Genomic DNA, 20278 nt, shown 5'->3' with positions numbered 1-20278 from the left:
TTAATTTTTATTTTTCTAGAATGTATTCTATATTTTATTTATAAGTAATTATTATTTAGTTATTATGTTAATATAATAATTTGGATATAATTATATTAAAAGATAATTCATATATTTTGCAAAAATAAAATTATATTTTCGCTTTTAATATAGTATTGACATTAACTTAAAGATATTATATTTATACAAATAAAACAATTAGAAAGATATTAATTAATATAAATAAATAAAAATAAAATTATTTGATTTTAAAGACTAAATATAAATTAAAATATATATATTTATTTATATATATATTTATAAATATATATTTTTTATTTATTTTTATGATATATATATTTATACTTCGTAAAATCATCATAATTATTATAATATAAATTAATTTTCTATTAAAATAAAAATTATAAAACTATTTTTTTTATATATAAATAAAATATAAAATATATCTAAAATAATTTGAATATTAAATTAAATATTATTATAGATTTTATTAATAATCTAAATACATTTTCAAACTACCTAAATAAATTTCGAATTTTAACTTTAATTTATATAAATATGCAATAAAATAAGATTTTTAGTATATTTTATAGCTTTTTATATTATGAGAAATTTCCTAAATATTTTTTTTCTTACATAAATACTCCAATTTATAATTTATTATTTTGTTTATATATAATCGATCTATGAATTTATTCAAAAATTTTGAAATCAGATTGAAAATAATGCAAATAAAACGATTAGATTTGATTTAAATTAAATTTATGCAAGTTGCTCAGGAAATTAATTAAACATGAATATTTACATAAAAAAATTAATTTTATCCTTAAATCATATTAAGGCCTAATTTATATTAATATTTAAACTAATGTATAAAAATCTATCTTCATAATTTCCTTTGGAATCAGAAATTTAAAACTAAAAGTATATAATAATAATGTAATATTAAAATACTACAATCAAAGCTATATATATGGCAACCAAATATGTTTAGAATGTTAGGATTAATTGAGATATTCTTTTAATTATAATTTAGGCTATCGTATTTGTTAGGAAAAAATTAAGAATAGCTGGTAATTTGAAAACTAGAATATTTTTTTTATTCTAATTCGATTATCAAATACTTTAATAAATATCGATTTTATGTATAAAATAAAAATCCTATTCTTTATAGGTTAAATTAAAATGTCTTTTTAAAAAATTTAGTCTATATCTAATGGATTTATGGTATTAGTAAAATGAGGAATGTAAAAAAAGATTTAAAATTAACTATTTTTTATACTAAAGATGGAGTTCTTTTAAATTAGAAATTAAACCAAAAGTATATTCAGGAAATTAATGTAGAATAAAAGTAAATTATAATTCCTTTATTTCAATTATATGATTAGGCTAAAGTTATTAATATTATATAAGGTTTAGATATTAATATTTATTAAGAAATACATTTAATATTTGAGTTCTATGATTTACATGGAGAATCTAAATTATAATTAGATTCATACGAATAAATAAGTGACTGCAAAATGTGATAAATATCAAGAATTTAATATTGTGGCTAATTTATAGACTAAAAGAAGTATACATAAAAATGATAATTGTTCTAAATTGAATGATTTTTTAGAATATATTATGGGTTAATAAATGCATATCAAAATATTATTTATTGATAAAAGTAACTTGAACTAAATTCAATTTGAAACTAGATGTTTTATAATTTATAAAGTATATGAATTTAAAAGTAATCATGAAAGGTTTTTATAAATTTAAAATGTTTCTAATGATATAAAAATTTGATAAATTTAAATTCATAAAAAAATATTGTTTAAGTTAATTTAATTATATTAAATAATATTAAATTGAATTGAAGATATGATTAAAATAAACTTTAAATCTAAATTAAATATGAAATATAAAAATGAATAAAAAGTAGTTATCCTAATACAGTAAAATAAGAAAAATATATATAAAAAAATTTAATAAAAAAATGATAAATAAAAATATATATATTTATAAATAAATAAATAACAATTTTAATTAACTTTATATTAAATAACTTTTAATTTTTTAATTATAAATAAATAATAAAAACTAATACTTATTAATAATTTTAACTTTTTTAATATTTTATTTATAAATATTATAATTATTTAGTAAATAAAAAATATTAATTTAATTAAAATCTTATTTTCTATATAATTTATACAAGTAAAATTTTAAATATTTTTTTTATGATTATTTTTGATTTTTTTAAATATATTATAAAATATTTATTTTTATATTTTTATATAACAAAATCTAATTAATTTTAGTATAATGATTAAGATTAAATAAATAAAAATTATTAATAATTGAACTTTAGACTAATATATTAAAAATTTATTAATTTTAAAATATATATTCATCTTTAATATTAATTAAAATATTTTAAAAAATTAGTAGAATTATAAAAAATTTAATTTAAAATATTTTTTTTTTTTGATAAAATATATTTTTATTAAAAATAAACTAAAAGATATTTTTATTTAAAATTAGTTTTTAAATGTATCAAAAATGCTCTAATTATATAAAAATAAATCATATTTAAAATAATAAATATTTATTTTAAATATAATATAAATAGCATTTTATTATTATCTTTTATTAATAACTTTCAATATAATATAAAAATAATATTATATTTATAATAAATAAAAACAACCAAAAAAATTATAATGGGTACCAAAAATTCTACTTAAAAAAGATTAAAAACATAAACAGATGAACAACAAGTATAAAGTAATAATATTCCTAAAAAAATTAAAGTTTAATAAAAATAAAAAAAATGTATATATATAATTAGATTAATATACACAAAAAGACATATTAATGTAAAAACTTGCTGAACGTTTAAAATTTTCGACATAAACTTTAGAAGGCATTATATAATTTATCGAATAAAATAATTACCAACTAGATCCTGGTCTTTTAAATAATCCTGACCAAGGAATATTAGGAAAGGGTGGTAAAGGTTTAGTATTAAAAGCTACAGATAAAAAGAACGGAAAAGTTGCAATAAAATTATTAAAATGTAAAAGCGATTACCAAAAAAATCAAAATGAAGAAGAATTTCAAAATTTATAAAGATTTAATTCAAAATATATAGTATAAGCTATATAAATTTTACACTATTAAATTAATTAAAATTTAAGTTATTAATTTCTAATAATGGAGGCCTGTTAATGTATTTCTTTTAATTTAAAAATAAACAATTTTTTAAATTTTGTAAATTAATAAAAAAAAGTTGATTTATGTGTATTTATGCATAATAAAATAAACAGCAAAAAATGGATGTCTAAATTATATATATATGAAACATCTTTATAATTATTAAAAGGATTAAAAGACGTACACGAAAAAAATGTTATACATATGGATATTAAACCAGAAAATTTGCTTTTAGGTATTGATTTAAAATGGAAATTTAGTAAATATTATACATATATAGTATATGTATTATTTTTAAAAAATATAAAAAGCTGATTTGGGTATATCAAAAAGAGTTACAAATGAAAAATAACATACAAAGCATATTGTAACAAAAAACAATATGATATATATTTTTTTATTTCTGAAATAAAAGACAGGATGTACAACTAGATATGCATCCCCTGAACAATATTAGAGTTTTATATATAATAAATCTATTAGGATATCAAAATCAGTATTATGAAAATATATATTTATATAAATAAAGGTTTTTTTTTTATTAAATAAAGAGTGATATATATAGTTTAGGTATTGTTTTTTTAGAAATGACATAAGTAGATACTAATAGTTAATTAATAATAAATATGAAATTATAAAATATAAATTATGATAAAATTTTTAATACAGAATATGATACTTTTAATAATGCTATAATTAATAATATGATATAATATTATGAAAAAGATCGATATAAATTAGAAGAACTAATTGAATTAATGCAATTAATTATTGAAGTTGAAAAAAATGCGAGTAAAAAGCATGGAAAAAATTAAGAAGAAACAGAATATTTATAAGATGAAAGTTAAGAAGAATATCAAAATCATGATGAAGAAGAACATGAAATTTAAGGAGAAACAGAACAATAAGAAGAAGAAAATTAAGAAAAACTAGAAGAAGAAGATGAAGAAGAAGAAGAAGAAGAAGAAGAAGAAGATGAAGAAGAAGAAGAAAATTAAAAAAACTAGAAAAAGAGAATCAAGAGGAAGAAAAAGAAGAAGTAGAAAATTAAGAAGAAGAGGAAGAAAATTAAGAAGAAGAATATTAAGAGGAAGAGGAAGAGGAAGAGGAAGAAGAAGTAGAAAAATAAGAATCAGAAATTAAAAATTAAAAAAATAAAATAAAATAAAAAGAAAACTTTTTAATTTCGCAATAAATATTTTCATAAAGATATAAAGAAGAAGCAGAAGTAGACTAAAATAGTTCAAGTAGACTAAAAATATACTTAAAAAAACCATAAGATAGACGTTTAGACTATAAATCTTAAAATATATATGATATTCCAGAAAATACTCAAATAAATAAATAAAAAAGAATTAAAAGCTTTAATTTATAATAAGAAGAAACTCCAAATATGTAAAAAGAAATATAAGAAGAATATACATCGAATAACATATAAAAAATTATTATGAATACCCAAAAATAAAGGATAAATTAAGTAAAATATTTCTTCAAATAGAAGAAAGAAATTCAATAGTTTTAATAATAATATTTAATGAAAAAAATACCAATGTTATAATAATACTAGTAATAGAAAGTAAAATATTTTAATTAAATGTAAAATATATAATAAATGCAAAACAAAAATGATATTTTGCTATTTAAAAAATAATAAGAAAACTTGAATTATTAGTAAATTAATATTTATAAAATACCTTCAAGATAAGAATAAATAAACAATATTATCAAAAATAATCGTTATTTTTAATAATAATAAAAATATATTAAATAAAGTTTATAAGATGTTTCTCCTTTCAGAAAAAATATTTAATAAAATAAGGAAAATGGTATAATTTAAATTTAATAAAAAAGAAGTACTTCTATGAATGAATTATTACCTCCTATAAATAGCAATAGTATAAATAATTGTTATAAAATAAATAATATAGAAGTATTTGAATAAAATAATAGTAGATAGAATAAAAATATTTTTTGTAAAAATATATTACTCTAATAAGAAAGATAATAAAGAAAAAAAAACTTTTCTCATCACGTAAATTTAAATAGTATTTATGGCAAAAATAATAAGAATTAAGAATGTTTTGATATTAGAAATTAAATATATTATTATAATTAATGACAATTATTTAATAATATTAATAATATATATATATATATATATATATATATATATATATATATATATATATATATATAATATAATATATTTCTAATAAAAATAATATAAAAAAAATCATTTTTATTATTAATATTAATATTATTATTATTATTTTTATTATTATTATTATTATTATTATTATTATTATTATTATTATTATTATTATTGTAATTCTAACTTTTTTTATTGTAATTTTTAATTTTACCAGAATTATATTTTTTACAAAAGTTATTTAGCAAAAGGGTCTTTTTAAAAATGATTCCTTACAGGTTAAATAAGTTTATTTAAAGCTTCCACGACTGCAGGTTTAAGATCACTAGGATGAAGACTTCCATCTAAATAATTTTTTTCTAAATCTTCATAATTATTATAAACTCTTTATATTTTTTTGTTTGATATATAATTATTATATATATAAAAAAAAAATACATATCTCCACCATGTTCTGGCTTTCTTTAAATAGTAAATGTTCCATAAGCATTAAAAATAATAGATTTTACATAATCCATAATAGGATTAACAAATTCTCCTTTGTCATTATAGATTTCTTGAGGTTTACAATAAGCAATAGTAATTTTTCTTTTAACTTCTTCATATGTATCTTCCATAAAAATAGCACTATCAGGATCACTTTTAGACATTTTAGCCATTCCTTCTTTTAATCCACTTAACATATGGTGAGAAACGATTACAGGAGAGTGTAAATTCTTTCCAAGTTTCTAATAATCTCTAGCAAGCATATTAACTTTTCTCTAATCTAAACCTAAAGAACATATATCAGCATCTAAAAAGAATATATCAGTACATTACATAGCAGGATATAATAATTAAGAAGTCCTAAGTTCATCACTTTCTTCTCTTCCCATAATCTATGAACATTTTTTCATTCTAGAAATTGTGAATTCTCTAGAAACATCAATAACACGAAGCCAATAATCATTAGCATACTTATTAATTTCATCAGAAGCCCAAAGAAATTTGACATTATGCATTTTCTAAAATAAATATAAAAAAAAAATTTTAAAAAATAAATATATAAAAGTATATAATATATAAAGTAATATGTAAAAATATTATTTATATATAAAAATTATATAAATATAAAAAATAATTAAATATATATATAAATATATATATATATATATATATATATATATATATATATATATATATATATATTTTACCATTCCTGCTGCCTTCCATGTTTCTATAAAGTATAAACCTACGGTTCTTATTTTTTCTAGATCACCATCCATTTTATTATTTAATAAAGCGAACCAATCTGCTACCCAGAATTTGAATATACAGCCTGCGTCTATTAGTTTATTTACATTAATTGCCCTCATAATTCCTTATGCAATATGCATTCTACCTGAAGGTTCAAATCCATCATAACATATGGGAAATTATTTTTTTTCCAATAATTCTCTTAATTCTTATTCCTAAACTATTTCTTATGCGAAACTTTTTATTACCTTAAATCTTTCTTCATTACTCAAACGACTTCTTTAGGGATCAAAATATTAATTCAAATCACTTTTAGGTACTGGAATGTATGTCATTTTTTATATATGGCTCTTTAATTATAAAATTTCTTCTTTTAATTCATCATGGCTTTCAAATTAAAGTCCTCCAGTTAATGGATTAATTTTTATATTCATTTTAATTTTTTAAATATATTTTACTTATTTTTAATTTCTTTATATAAATTAATATCTTTTTTTTTATTAAATAATTAATGAAAAATATTATTTATATATAAAAAATTAAAATAAAAAAAAAATATCTATATTCAATAATAAAGAAAATAAAAGCAAAAAAATAAAATAAAACATAATAAAAAATAAAATTTATTTATTCTAAATTAATTTTCAGTTTTTTTCTATAATCTTTTTGCATTATATTTTAAATCACTTGAAAAAACTAAAAGATATTGTGATTTTTAATTTATGTCATTTAATTTATTTTCTCTTTACATTAATTAATCTTAATAAAAAAAGTTCGTTTATTAAAAAATATAATATAAAAATATAAAATAATAATATATATATTTAAATATAAATTATTATAAAATTAAAAATAAATATATATATATATATATATATATATATATATATATATATATAATATTTATGTATATATATTTAATGTTACCTATATTTAATTTAGCAATTTCAGTTACTTAATTTAAGTCATTTTCTAATTTTTAAAGATCATCAACTTGTTTATTTTTTATAATGTTTCCATTATATTCATCCTTTTTTATATTTTTTATAATTTTATTAAATATCAATAATTTTATATATTAATCTTACTAATAAACTTTTTATTTTTTTTGTAAAAAAAGCTGATTTTCCTTCTATTTCTAAATCCCTTTTTTTGTTTTTTTCATATTCTATATATTAAATACTTAAATTATCAATAAAATTAAATGATTTTTATTTAATTATTTCCTAATTATCTCCTACTACTAGAAATGTTACTTAGGTTTATTCCGATGCTAAAGTAGCAAAACAATAAATCAAGTCATTTTGTTAAAAAAATTGTTTTTATGTATTTTCTTTTTATTATTTCGTTATTATTTTTCTAGATATTTATGTAAATTCACCATCCTTTTCTGAATAATCTGCAATAATAAACGATCCTTTACTTATTAAGGCGTATTTCAGCATTTTTTATATGGAAAATATATAATCTAATTACTAAAGAAAAATCAATAATTAAAACGATTTTTTCTAAAAAATATAAAATAAAAAAAATAATTAAATTATTATAATTATTGAAATTCATTTTTATATATAAATTTATAAAAAAACACTATTTTTTTTTGAGAATAAAAAAAGTGTAAAAAATGCCCTTTATATTTATTATTTATTAAAAAAAAAGATAAAATTATTGTTTTTTTTATTTAAAAAATAAAAAAAGTAAATAAATATTCTTTTCATTCATCAGTTTTAATCAAAGACACTGAAATTTTGCTTTTTTCACCAGTTTTGAAGTTTCCATGTAAAACAAACAAATAATTTATATCTACTAGGTTAACAGATTCCGAATATACTTAAATTTTCTAAATTTCTCCTGATTTTTAAGAAAGTTAGTTATCATATCTTAATTATAAATATTTCCCTTCTGATTATTAACTAAGAATATAAATATTTTTCAAATCAGAACATATAATGTAATTTTTCTTATTAATACTGTTTTAAAATACATCAAAATCAGTAAAAGGAAATTTATTTTAATGAATTATTGTATCCTACCAATTTCTAAAATTTAATTAATATAAAATTCCTCTATTTATTTAATCTTATTAAGTATTTTAATCAGCTATTTTATATACATATTAATAAAAATATATAAAAAATGTAAATATATATATAGAACCTCTATCAATTTATTACTCAACATCAATAAAACCAATTAAATTAACATCATCAATTTTGATTTTTTTAATTTCAGTTTTTTAAAGTGTACCAAAGAACATTTCCTTTATAATTTCTAATTAATTAGAATTAAAATTATATTTCAAAACTAAAAGATTATAACTTCTATCTTAATTAATTGTTCCACTCTTAAAAATAAAAAAAATATTAATAAAAGGTTAATATATATATATATGTATATATATATATATATATATATATATATATATATATATATATATATATATATATATAGTAATACCTTAAATCCTATAAAAAATATAATATCTTATTATTATTCTCTTTAGAAAACTTAGATATAACTAATAGGTTTAATTTCAAGAGTTTTTAATGTTAATAATCTTTTAAGTTCTTCATTAAATTATAGACTTCTTACTTCATCACAATTAATTCCTTAATTATTAATAGCCCAAAATTTTATAGTTTAATCTAAAGAAGATGTTATAATATAATTATTGAGATTTAATATTTAAGTAATTTCTTATCTATGTGCTATTGATATTACTTTACTTGCGATTTAGAATTAATTTTACTGATTTGGGAAAGTACTAATAAGAGCGAATCCATATATATTAGTATTAATATCTTTAAAAGTCACTGCCTCATATTAATTTATTCCAAAAGATTTCATAAATACAAAATTCTATTATTATTTATCTATAGCGTCGAATTCTTATATATTTAAGCCTTATTATTAAGTCAAAAATTGGATTTCGGCTTTTTACAGTTTACTTTCGTTGTTCATTAGGAATTTTATGCAATCTAAATTATTATTTTTAAATTTTATTATTTAAAAGTTTGAAAAAGAAGAATTTGTCGGAATTTCTTTTTAAAAATCTATACTTAGTTTACTTTATTATTATTGATTTTGATAATAATTTGATTAATTATTTGAAAAAGGAAATTATTTCCTTTAATTATAAGTTCCTCCTTATTGTTGATTTGTCGTAAATTATTATGGATTTTACGTATTTTATGGATTTTATGGATTTGATTAAGTATTTTATTAAGTTTAATTTTATTGGGAATTATTATCAAATCTTCTATTATTATACCCTCCTTAATTATGACTATTTTTTTTATAAAAAACACATATTTATATGTATATATTTATATATATATGTATATATTTTGATTTATTTTTTACTTATTGTTATTAAATGGCTTTCTATCGTTGAAATTTTATCTATTACTGAAAAATGAATTTCCTTATTATGGATTTTGGGATTAATTATAATTTCTTTGAAATCCTCCACCTCCAAATTATTGTTTATTAAAATTAGAGTTTTAGTCTTTTTATTAAAAATATATATATATATATATATATATATATATATATATATATATATAATTAATATTATGTATAATATTTTTTAAAAATATTAAGCTTTTTTGTTTTACTCGGTTAAAAACCTTCTTGTCTAACTTACATTTATATTATTATTTTTAATATATTTTTTAATTTTTTATTTAATTTTTTTTTTTTTATATTTATAATTATTATTATTATTTTTTTGAATTTTTTATTTATTATTTTATATATTATTATAATATAAAAGTTTTTCATCATAATTATTAGATAAATAATTAATAGGATATAATACTTCTTTCGTTTAAAAATAAATATATAATACAAGAAAAAACAAATAAATTGAAATATTTGATATAAATATACTAAATCTTTTATTTATATTATATATAATATGTAAAAAATAAATTTAAATAATATAATCATAATTTTTAAAAAAAAATATATATATATTATATGTTTAAAAATGTAAATATTATATTATAATAAAAAGAAATAATTAAATGCATTATCATTATTTTATTAATTAAATAAAACTATATAAATATAAATATATATTTGCATATATATTAATAAATTAATTATAAAAGAAAATTTTTTAAGTTTAAAAAAAACACTTTTTTTAAAAAACTAATGATATATATATATATTTACCTTATTAATAAAATATATTTTTTATAAATTAAAAAATTATTGAACCAAATCTATTAATTTTTTCTTATAAAAAAAATATATATATTATTTTATTCTTATTAAAAAAATTTAAGATAAAAATTAAAAAAATGTTAAAAATCTTAAATATATTCCAAAATACTAAAAAAAAACTTTATTTAAATTACCATTTATAAATAATTATAAATTTTAATATAATTAATCTACTTTCCAATCTGAATATAATTAAAAGGATAATAATATTATATTCGAATATAAAAAATATTATACGATTATACAAATATTAGAAATATATAAAGAAAACAAGCATAAAATAGATATATAAAACATATATTAAATATTTAAATCCTTCGACAATACGAGTTCTTAGACTTTCAAAACCAAAGAAATTAGCAAGAACATTAATTTTTTAGATTTTCTAGATTTCATAAATGAAAAAATTGAATAAATGGATGAAAATACATTAATTATAGTCTTTAATTTTTACACTAAATTACATTAATAAGGTAAAAAAGAAAAAAATATTTGTTAAAAAATAAAAAAAAGGTGTTTTAAAGTAATAATGTATAGAAAAAGGCTAAAAAATAATTGAGAAAATATAAGAAAATAAATAGTATTAAAAATTAAATCCATAGCAATTAAGTTAATTATTTTTAAATTTATGTATTTTAAAATTTAAAAACGACTATATATACCATGAATTAATTCAATAGTTTCAAGATTCTAAATTAAATGAATATTTCACAAATTAAATAATTTATAATATATTATTAGCTTTTTCATATGATTATTAATATGATAAACATCCAATATTTGCATTATAATTAACAGAAAAACTATATGAAAAGTTAAATGAATTTAAAACAGAATAATTATGTAATATTTTTAGAATTATAAGCTTTTTAAGAATAAATATATATAGCAGAATATAAACTACACCATAAATTTTATACGAGATAGCATAAATTATTTTGAAATAAAGAAAAAATTAATTAAATGTTGAATATGTAATCGACATTATAGACGGATATAAATAGTAAATATATAATAAAAAAATTATATAACAATGTATATAAATAAGTTTATAATAATATTTATATATATAAAAAATATATTATATTTATATTAAAATTAATATTTTAGGAATATAAATAAAAAATAAAATATATATATATATTTTATATATTTATATTATATATATATATTTTATATATATTTTTTTTTACTTTTATTTATATAAAAAAATTATATAGTTTATAAATAAATTTTAATTAAGAATTGTTTAAATTTTGTTATAATTTTATTATTACATAAATGTAAAACATGGAATTTTTATAATTTATAAAAGCAATAAAAGTAATATGCTAAGTTAAATAGAATAAAATAATGCCAGATATTCTCTAATAAATACTTTCTTTAATAAAAAAATAATTAAATATTTTAAATATTTCATCTAGTTAAATTACTCGTTTGACGAACTGTTTATAATTTTTAAAATTTAAATAAATATAAAATAATTAAGAAATTTTATATCTAATTGAATAAAAAATGTTATCTTTTGATGAAAATTAAGTAAGTGAAGGAATTTTCATCTAAGTTTTATTAGATTTAATTTCTTTCGGGTATAATATAGAGACTTTAGTGCATAAATATATATTTTTATTTTAAAATTAAATAGAATATGTATAATTGGAAAAATATATCTAAAGAATATATATTTTATCTAATTTAAATAATTAAAATGAAAATATAAAAGAATTAATTACTAAATAAATTTCTTTATATTAAATAGCAATAAATAATTTCAATATAGAAAAACTAAGTTTTCACTTATACAATTTTAGTAATAAAATCCTATAATAAAAATATATACATATACAAATCTATATTATCTTTAAATAGGTTTATTATTTCCTTAAATAAATAGTTAAAATATGAAAAATTTATAATAATTATTATTGTAAAATATATATAAAAGTATGGATAATCTTCCTTTAAAATCTAAAATAAATATATTATTTTCCTATTATACATTCTATAATTGCGACCCATTATATTTTCGAAAATACACTCAATAAATAATAATGGAATAAGACGAATTAATTTAAATTTTTTTAATGAAGTCTTTTATAAATGATGAAAATAAAAATTATTATAAATTAGAATTTTTAATGACTTCTTTTATTTAATCTAAAAGTCTTTTTCATAAAAATTTATATAAAAAATTAAAATGTTTATTAGTTTCCCCATATTAAATTTTAAGAAATAAAAAAGGATCCATTATGTAATAATTAAGGGATTTTATCAATTTAATTGATTATTCTAAAATTTAATATTAACTAGAAAAAATAGACTATAATATATTATATAAACTTGATAAAATATTCAATAATTTAAATATTTAAAATCAATTTGTATATATTTCTATGATTTATGCGCTTTAAAATGAACTTAATTAAAAATAACTAGTAATATTAAACAATATATATATATACATATATATATATATATATATATATAATTATTATTATAAATAGAATTACAAAAAGATATTTTTAATATGCGAATATATAGGGTTTAACTATTAAAAATTCAAAAACCATCAATTAATTAACTTCTAAAGGACACAAATACAAAATGCAATAAACTAAACCCGCGAATACCTTTAAAAAATAACAAATAAAGACTATTAAATCCGATATATTGCCATATACTTAAACTTATATAATATTTAGGCATAAAAGAGCTCCTAAGACTTCGATTTTTTAAATAAAATTCTCGAAAATGGCTTATATTAATTATTTATGGAAAATTCTAGCACCTAATATGCCATTGATAACATAAATTTTATATATTAAATAGGTTTTTTGAATATTGAAAATATTTTTTTAAAAAATGATGAAGAAAAATAAATAATCGAAAAATTAAAGGAAGAATTTGAGAAAATAAACTTAAATTAAATTTTGGTATTTTTAAGAAATTTAACCTTAATTAAAAAAACGGAAAAAACGAAATTTTTAACTAAATAAAAAAACTAGAAATTCTCCGTAATTTTTTCATATAAATTTTCTAAAAATATAATCAGAAAAATAAATAATAATAAGAAAAAATAGAAATAATAATGGAATTTATTACATTTTTTATTCATTTTGATAATATATATTGCATAAATGAAATAAACACTAAAATAATCTAGGAATTATATAATCAATAATATATAAAAAATATGTCTTAATCCTAAATAATATAACTTCTTTTCCTGTTTTCAAGGTCTAGAATATATAATAAAGATGTCCTTGACGAATTAAATGTCTAATTATATTAATATATTGAAGTTTCGAAGACTTCTTTTGGAGATATAGTCTTTAATAATGCTAAACTAGGATATATAGAACCTAGAAAATAGCTTTTTAAATTCGTTTAGGTAAACTATGTGTAATCACCTTCTTTTTCTTTATAAATTGCATGGTCTTTGATTATATTAGATTGCGAAAATGTTGATTATTAATTATTTAAGAATATATTTTAAAATGCTATTGACTAAATAATGTAAATAGGAACTTTAAAAGGTAAATTTTTCATAAGAATTTTCTAAAATTTATACTCATATGGACTTCTGTTTGACTAAAAGCTTTTTGGTTAAAATTAAAAAGAAATAAATAAAAAAGTAAATGAAATTTAAGAATTTTTAAGTTTTTAATAAATTTTATATGAACCCTGTAAAGAAAAAAAGGAAGAAATTTATAGTTTTTTTAAAAAAAATAATAAAAAAGTGTATATTATGTATAAAAATGATATATTTAATAGCTTTGGTCTTATTTGTGATTTTTTTTTACCTTAAAATAATACAATTATACTATTAAATAATTCATTTTATTTAAATTCTGATAAATTTAATATAACTGGCTATGCAATTTTTAGATAAAAACTTTTTAATAAATTTATTAATTTAAATAAATAATTTAATTTAAAGGTTTTATTCGAAGAAGATATATAAAATTAGTAATTACTTTATTAATTATTATGATATATTTATTTTTTTATTATTTAAAATAAATATTTATTATATAATTTTGTTTTTAAATTTTTTATTTATATTTAATTTAAATCTTTTATTTTAATATTTATATACTAGAATAACTAGTATAACATATTAATTAAAAAATATTTTAATAAATTATTTAAAATACGAAAATAAAATTTATATATATATTTAATTATTTTTTTTTTAAAATTTAAATTTTAAAAATATAAATTTTTAATTAATAATATAAGTATCAAAAAAAAAAAAAAAAAAAATCAATTAAAATATATTTTCAAATGTACAATATTATCCTCTATTTTACAAAACTTTGCACTTGCAGTAAAATTTTAATTATTAAAATTACCAAAAGCAACTCCATTTAGCGTAATAATATAAAAATTACCAAAATATTCCACAAAAATAGACTATTAATTTATTTAAAAGCCGTTAAACATTTAATTTAATTAGAAAATTCCTTACATATACCCATTATCTCCATTATAATTTTTTCATTTAAATAATTAATAATCTCTAACTATCCATTAAACGTAAAAAGAGACCTAATTGCTTCATTTTTTTCATTGAAAAAATAAAAAAACTCCACCAACTTATTGTTATTCCCATAATTAAAGTTATTTTAATTATTTAAAATTTAACTGAAAATATTCTCTTTATCATCTTCCATATTCTCCTATATAGAAGAAAGCTTTTTTTATAAATGCAGATACTATAAGTCTTATAAAGTAAAATTCTACAAATCCGAAGAGCTGTTTGTACAAGAGAAAATGTTTTTCTTTTTAGATGAAGGCTTTGGTGAATTCATTAGTTAAGTAGCATGTTTTTCAACACTTTTATATTATGTTTTTGGAGTTTAAAAGTTATTTTTATGGGCTTTTTTTCTATATATGGGAGATTCGGGAGATTAATCACTTAAGTAATCCATTGTTTTTTTTATTTTATTTTTAGTATTTTTAGTATTTTTTATTTAGTTTTAAATTTTTTTATATATAAATATTTTAGTTTATAAAATAGTTAAATTATATATTAGAAATTAAAAGTATTATTATATACGAAATATTTTATTTTTTAATTAAATTTATAAATTTTAACAAATAATAAATAGATAAATTAAATATAAATAGGAGGTACTGCCTCTTTTTTTTAAAAAAATATATTTTATAATTATATTATTTAAAAGTTGATATAATAGTATTTATATTCTATTTTTATAGGTGTATTTTAAATAAATTTTATTTTTATACAATTTAATAGACTAAATTAAAAATATAAATAAATTAATAGAGAAATATTTTATAATATATTAATTTTTATTTAATAAATTAAATATCTATCTTATACATAACTTTTTTTTTACAAAAAAAAAAATCAATAATTATATAAAAGAAAAATCAAAAAAAATAAAGTATTCATTTTAAAGAAATTAAAAGTATTTTTTTTTTTTTTAAAAAAAAAAAAAATTACACACTAAAAATAAAAAAAAAAAGAAAGGAAAAAAATAAGATATTTTTTAAATAAAACATAACCATAAAAATACATTAAAATAAAATAAAAAAAAATATTATTAAAATTCATATTTATCCTTAAAAAAATATAATAATAATAATAAATAGATACATGTATATAAATTAATAAATCAAAGTTAAAAATTCCTTACAATATCCAATTTTCCTTAAAAATACATTTTTTTTTCTTTCTATATTAAAAACTACTAAAAGCATCCATTACCCTATACCTTATCCTCAAAAAAATTAATAAAAACCCCTCTTTCCTTAAATATATTTTCCACAGTACTCCAACTAAATCTAACCATATTTCCAAACCCGAAAACCCCATCGAAATTATTTTAAAGCCATTTTTTAGTTTATGGGTCTGAAGGATATCCTGAACCTAAACTAACGCTATTTTTTTCTATTTCTTAATTTTCTATTTCCTTATCTCTAATGACTTTTGCACAAATCGAAGCTGCTCCAACAACCGGGAAGTCAGCGTCTGCCTTTTCTTTGACACAAAATTTAATTTATGGGTATTATTTATGATAATCATTTTCCAGTTTTTTTTAATAAGTCTCTTTATTCCCTACTGTGTCTATATAAACCCTTGTTAAGTTAAATTCTTATTAAAGAATTGAGTCTATTAAATAATAAGCTGCATTAAATGATAATTAATTTAAAGAATCTCTCTATTTACTCAACATTCTATTCGATAGAAATTCCGCGCTTAAAATTTTATACTCAAAATGTAACTCATCGTCTTATAATTCCTACATACGGGCAAATAAAGCTTCTCTTTTTTCGATAGTTAGTGCTTTAGAATCATTAAAACCTTCATTTTCCATTTTATCATTCTCATGTTTTTTATTATTTGTATTAGTTATGGGCCATATACAGCAGCCATATACCATTGGACCTATTACTGGACCTCTTCCAGCCTCATCTATACCCATTACCCATTCGTAAGAAGTTTTCTTTTATTCGAATGTTAATTATTATTGAGACATTTATTTAATTTTTGTAGATTTTTTATAAATTATTATTGTTTTTTTTTAGAGGGAAAATTTTTGAGTATTTTTAATAAATTTTTAATTAAAATATTCATTAGTTTATAATTATTTAGTTTATTGTTGTAATTGTTTTTATAAATTTAGAAAATAAAACATTATATGTATATATATATTATTTTTTAAATAAACAATATGCTTATTAAAATATGAAATATTTTATTTAGGAAATACATAATATTTTTATAATAAATATATATATATATATATTTATATATTTTAAAATTTTATTTACTTAATTTTAAAATAAAAAAAATTTAATTTAATATATTAAATTTTAATATATTTTTTAATATAAAAATTTTATTTATTATAAAATTTATGAAAATTTGAAAATCTTATATAATAATTAATAATTATATTTAAAAAAAAAAAAATTATTTAAAAACATTATATAATATCATAAATAAATATTAATTATATATCTTATAAAAATATTAATAATATATAAATAAATTTTATATATTAATATAAAAATTTATTAAATAAATTATCAATAAATAATAATATATATAATATTGAGATGATACAAAATTATATATATATAAATAATATGCTATAATATTATTATAAAATATAAATAAAAAAAAATATTATTATATAACTAAACGATATATTATTATCTCATTTATTATAAAATTATTAAGAAATTATTGCATGAATGAATAAACATGTATTAATATTTAAATACATTAAATATAATATATAATAAATTATATTATTAATATATAAATTAATATATTAATATATTAATATATTAATATATTAATTAATTTATATTTAAAAATTAATATATTTTAAAAATATTATATATATTTTTTTATATATTTTTTTTTTTAAATAAATTTTAAATATTTTTATAAAAAAATATAGATATATATATATATATATATATATATTTTTTTTTTTTTTTATTTTATATATTTTATTTATTTATTTTTTATTTGTTTTATATATTTTTGATATAAAATAAAATTTTCATATTTATTTAAAATAGAATACAAATTAAAAATAAATATTTACTTTATATAATTAATAACATTTTTTCATTTATCTTAATTATCAAATAAAATCTATATTTTGTCTTAATCATTTTTTTTTTTTTTTTATGTTTATTAAGTTTTTTTTATGGCTATTCTCCTTCTAAATTAAATACATTAGAAAAATTTGAATCGTCTGATTAACATTCTATTTAAATTGAATCTATTATTTTATCATTTTAATCATTATTATTGCAATCATCAATACAAAAGAAATTATTTTAATCTTTAAAAAAAATATATATAAATATTTTTTTTTATATTTAAATAAATTACCTTTATTATTTTCTAATTAAATAAAATTATTTTAATTATTTTCTTAATCATTATTTTTATTTAAAATATTTTTATTTATATTATTAGTATTATTTAAATTAATATTTACATTATTATTATTATTATTATTTTTAACATTAGTTATTTTACTATCAATTTACTTAGAATTTCCTTTTACTCCATTATCTTAAATTGTTTAAATTTACGAGCTACTTTTTTAAGATTTCCCAATCTATACTCCTTAATATTGTACGTTTTAAGTTCCTTTCAATTCTTATAAATTGGCAGCTAGACTTGCAAATCCGTCTTAATTTCTGGTTTTAATAATTTTAATAATAATTAAAAATAATAATACTAAAATTATTATTACAAGAAATACTATAATCATTAGTATAGTATTATTTTAATCCTCTTAATCTTATTATTTATCGTTTTAATTTTTTATTGTTTTTAACCTTAATTATCTTATTATTACTATATTATTTTATCTTTCTCAATTCTATCTTGTTATTCTTTTAAGCGTTTTTCTTCCGCTTACTTTTATTTCTATATTTTTTCCTGTTCTTCTTTTTATATTCTTTCCTATTCCTCCTTTTCTTTTTATATTCTTTCCTATTCCTCCTTTTCTTTTTATAGTCTTTCCTATTCCTCCTTTTCTTTTTATAGTCTTTCCTATTCCTCCTTTTCTTTTTATAGTCTTACCTATTCCTCTCTTTCTTTTTATAGCCTTTCTTATTCCTCTCTTTCTTTTTATAGTCTTTCCTATTCCTCTCTTTCTTTTTATAGTCTTTCCTATTCCTCTCTTTCTTTTTATAGTCTTACCTACTCTTCTTTTTCTAACTAAGTTTAACTCAATTTGTTAAAAAAGGTCGAATATACCGGATATTATTCTTTAATCAACCCATCTACACAACTTCCATAAATTTTATTATAATTTAAATACAAATAAACAAAATATTCCATTTCTTCCAAAACTTAGCCTATACCTATACAATTTTTACTCATTTTGACTTCATTTGGACATTCTATATTCTTTTAAACTATTTTTTATACAAATTCTTTTTATAAAAATTCCCAAAAAGCTTAATTTTGAACTCCAAAAGTACAAAAATTCCTATTATCCGCAAAATTTTCTTCACAATTAATCTTTTCTCCTAAGTTATCTATATTTTATCCACAAACACCTATATTTTCACCACATTGGGTTAAATTTTAATTATTTTGGGAAATTTCTATACATTTTCCATCTAAACTGGCTAAAGATTTACATTGGAAATTCAAAAATATTCCAAAAGAAAATAATTTATTAGTTGTTTGATCTTTTTATAAACTGAAAAATTCCAAACATTTTTTATTTTCACCACAAAACATATTCACAGGACATTATTCGTTTTTTTCGCAGTTTTCAGTCTGAACTTCAATACATAAATTATCTGGACCACAATACAACTTTTTATCACAAAAAATATAATTTTTTATATCACATTTTTCACCTAAAACTGCACCTATGCATACGTTATTCTCACATTTATTACTTAAACACTCATTTAACAATTAACAGGGTTGCCCTATCT

The 20278-nt window shown here is 16.0% G+C and overlaps 3 protein-coding genes across 3 annotated transcripts, besides 56 other annotated features; 1 reads left to right on the top strand and 2 right to left on the bottom strand. All coding sequences in view use genetic code 6, as the record gives it.

Moving 5' to 3' along the window:
- Window positions 1-269: 269 nt before the first annotated feature.
- Window positions 270-311: a microsatellite.
- Window positions 275-337: a microsatellite.
- A 1609-nt stretch (window positions 338-1946) lies between these two features.
- Window positions 1947-2004: a microsatellite.
- Window positions 1948-1986: a microsatellite.
- Window positions 2005-2711: 707 nt separating the features above from the next.
- IMG5_171980 (hypothetical protein) lies at window positions 2712-4521 on the top strand (the record flags this gene model as incomplete). The annotated part of the gene is made up of 5 exons (XM_004029798.1): window positions 2712-2775; window positions 2840-3141; window positions 3756-3813; window positions 3931-4321; window positions 4422-4521. 5 exons carry the CDS (start codon window positions 2712-2714, stop codon window positions 4519-4521), a joined length of 915 nt encoding a protein of 304 aa, XP_004029846.1.
- Window positions 4136-4327: a microsatellite.
- Window positions 4236-4284: a microsatellite.
- Window positions 4260-4299: a microsatellite.
- Window positions 4522-5345: 824 nt separating the features above from the next.
- Window positions 5346-5411: a microsatellite.
- Window positions 5412-5437: 26 nt separating this feature from the next.
- Window positions 5438-7023, bottom strand: IMG5_171970 (hypothetical protein; the record flags this gene model as incomplete). The annotated part of the gene is made up of 3 exons (XM_004029797.1): window positions 5438-5738; window positions 5792-6357; window positions 6547-7023. 3 exons carry the CDS (start codon window positions 7021-7023, stop codon window positions 5438-5440), a joined length of 1344 nt encoding a protein of 447 aa, XP_004029845.1.
- Window positions 5444-5529: a microsatellite.
- Window positions 6360-6403: a microsatellite.
- Window positions 6393-6468: a microsatellite.
- Window positions 6442-6484: a microsatellite.
- Window positions 6442-6526: a microsatellite.
- Window positions 6478-6541: a microsatellite.
- Window positions 7024-7373: 350 nt separating the features above from the next.
- Window positions 7374-7423: a microsatellite.
- Window positions 7376-7492: a microsatellite.
- Window positions 7377-7492: a microsatellite.
- Window positions 7446-7506: a microsatellite.
- Window positions 7507-8966: 1460 nt separating this feature from the next.
- Window positions 8967-9039: a microsatellite.
- A 721-nt stretch (window positions 9040-9760) lies between these two features.
- Window positions 9761-9797: a microsatellite.
- A 100-nt stretch (window positions 9798-9897) lies between these two features.
- Window positions 9898-9927: a microsatellite.
- Window positions 9898-9937: a microsatellite.
- A 173-nt stretch (window positions 9938-10110) lies between these two features.
- Window positions 10111-10155: a microsatellite.
- An 81-nt stretch (window positions 10156-10236) lies between these two features.
- Window positions 10237-10354: a microsatellite.
- Window positions 10267-10354: a microsatellite.
- Window positions 10279-10352: a microsatellite.
- Window positions 10355-10490: 136 nt separating the features above from the next.
- Window positions 10491-10603: a microsatellite.
- A 1346-nt stretch (window positions 10604-11949) lies between these two features.
- Window positions 11950-12002: a microsatellite.
- Window positions 11951-12002: a microsatellite.
- Window positions 11953-12007: a microsatellite.
- Window positions 12008-13267: 1260 nt separating this feature from the next.
- Window positions 13268-13306: a microsatellite.
- Window positions 13307-13856: 550 nt separating this feature from the next.
- Window positions 13857-13909: a microsatellite.
- Window positions 13860-13908: a microsatellite.
- A 455-nt stretch (window positions 13910-14364) lies between the features above and the next one.
- On the bottom strand, window positions 14365-17328 carry IMG5_171960 (ribonuclease large subunit, putative; the record flags this gene model as incomplete). Its single annotated transcript, XM_004029796.1, has 5 exons — window positions 14365-14417; window positions 15960-15964; window positions 16073-16083; window positions 16486-16927; window positions 17063-17328. The coding sequence occupies 5 exons, from the start codon at window positions 17326-17328 to the stop codon at window positions 14365-14367; spliced, it is 777 nt and encodes a 258-aa protein (XP_004029844.1).
- Window positions 14429-14465: a microsatellite.
- Window positions 14721-14758: a microsatellite.
- Window positions 15012-15048: a microsatellite.
- Window positions 15768-15792: a microsatellite.
- Window positions 17329-17649: 321 nt separating the features above from the next.
- Window positions 17650-17694: a microsatellite.
- Window positions 17695-17777: 83 nt separating this feature from the next.
- Window positions 17778-17845: a microsatellite.
- Window positions 17816-17868: a microsatellite.
- A 194-nt stretch (window positions 17869-18062) lies between these two features.
- Window positions 18063-18185: a microsatellite.
- Window positions 18075-18185: a microsatellite.
- Window positions 18156-18193: a microsatellite.
- Window positions 18156-18207: a microsatellite.
- Window positions 18163-18200: a microsatellite.
- Window positions 18195-18224: a microsatellite.
- Window positions 18198-18222: a microsatellite.
- A 31-nt stretch (window positions 18225-18255) lies between the features above and the next one.
- Window positions 18256-18287: a microsatellite.
- Window positions 18275-18348: a microsatellite.
- Window positions 18279-18349: a microsatellite.
- Window positions 18290-18334: a microsatellite.
- A 342-nt stretch (window positions 18350-18691) lies between the features above and the next one.
- Window positions 18692-18748: a microsatellite.
- A 503-nt stretch (window positions 18749-19251) lies between these two features.
- Window positions 19252-19330: a microsatellite.
- Window positions 19269-19529: a microsatellite.
- Window positions 19416-19524: a microsatellite.
- Window positions 19530-19748: 219 nt separating the features above from the next.
- Window positions 19749-19778: a microsatellite.
- Window positions 19779-20278: the final 500 nt, after the last annotated feature.

The sequence above is a fragment of the Ichthyophthirius multifiliis genome (assembly GCF_000220395.1).
Source record: "Ichthyophthirius multifiliis unplaced genomic scaffold scaff_1120509251265, whole genome shotgun sequence".
NCBI lineage: Eukaryota > Ciliophora > Oligohymenophorea > Hymenostomatida > Ichthyophthirius > Ichthyophthirius multifiliis.
Note: the sequence above shows the minus strand (reverse complement) of the source record. Positions and strands in the feature narration are given on the sequence as shown.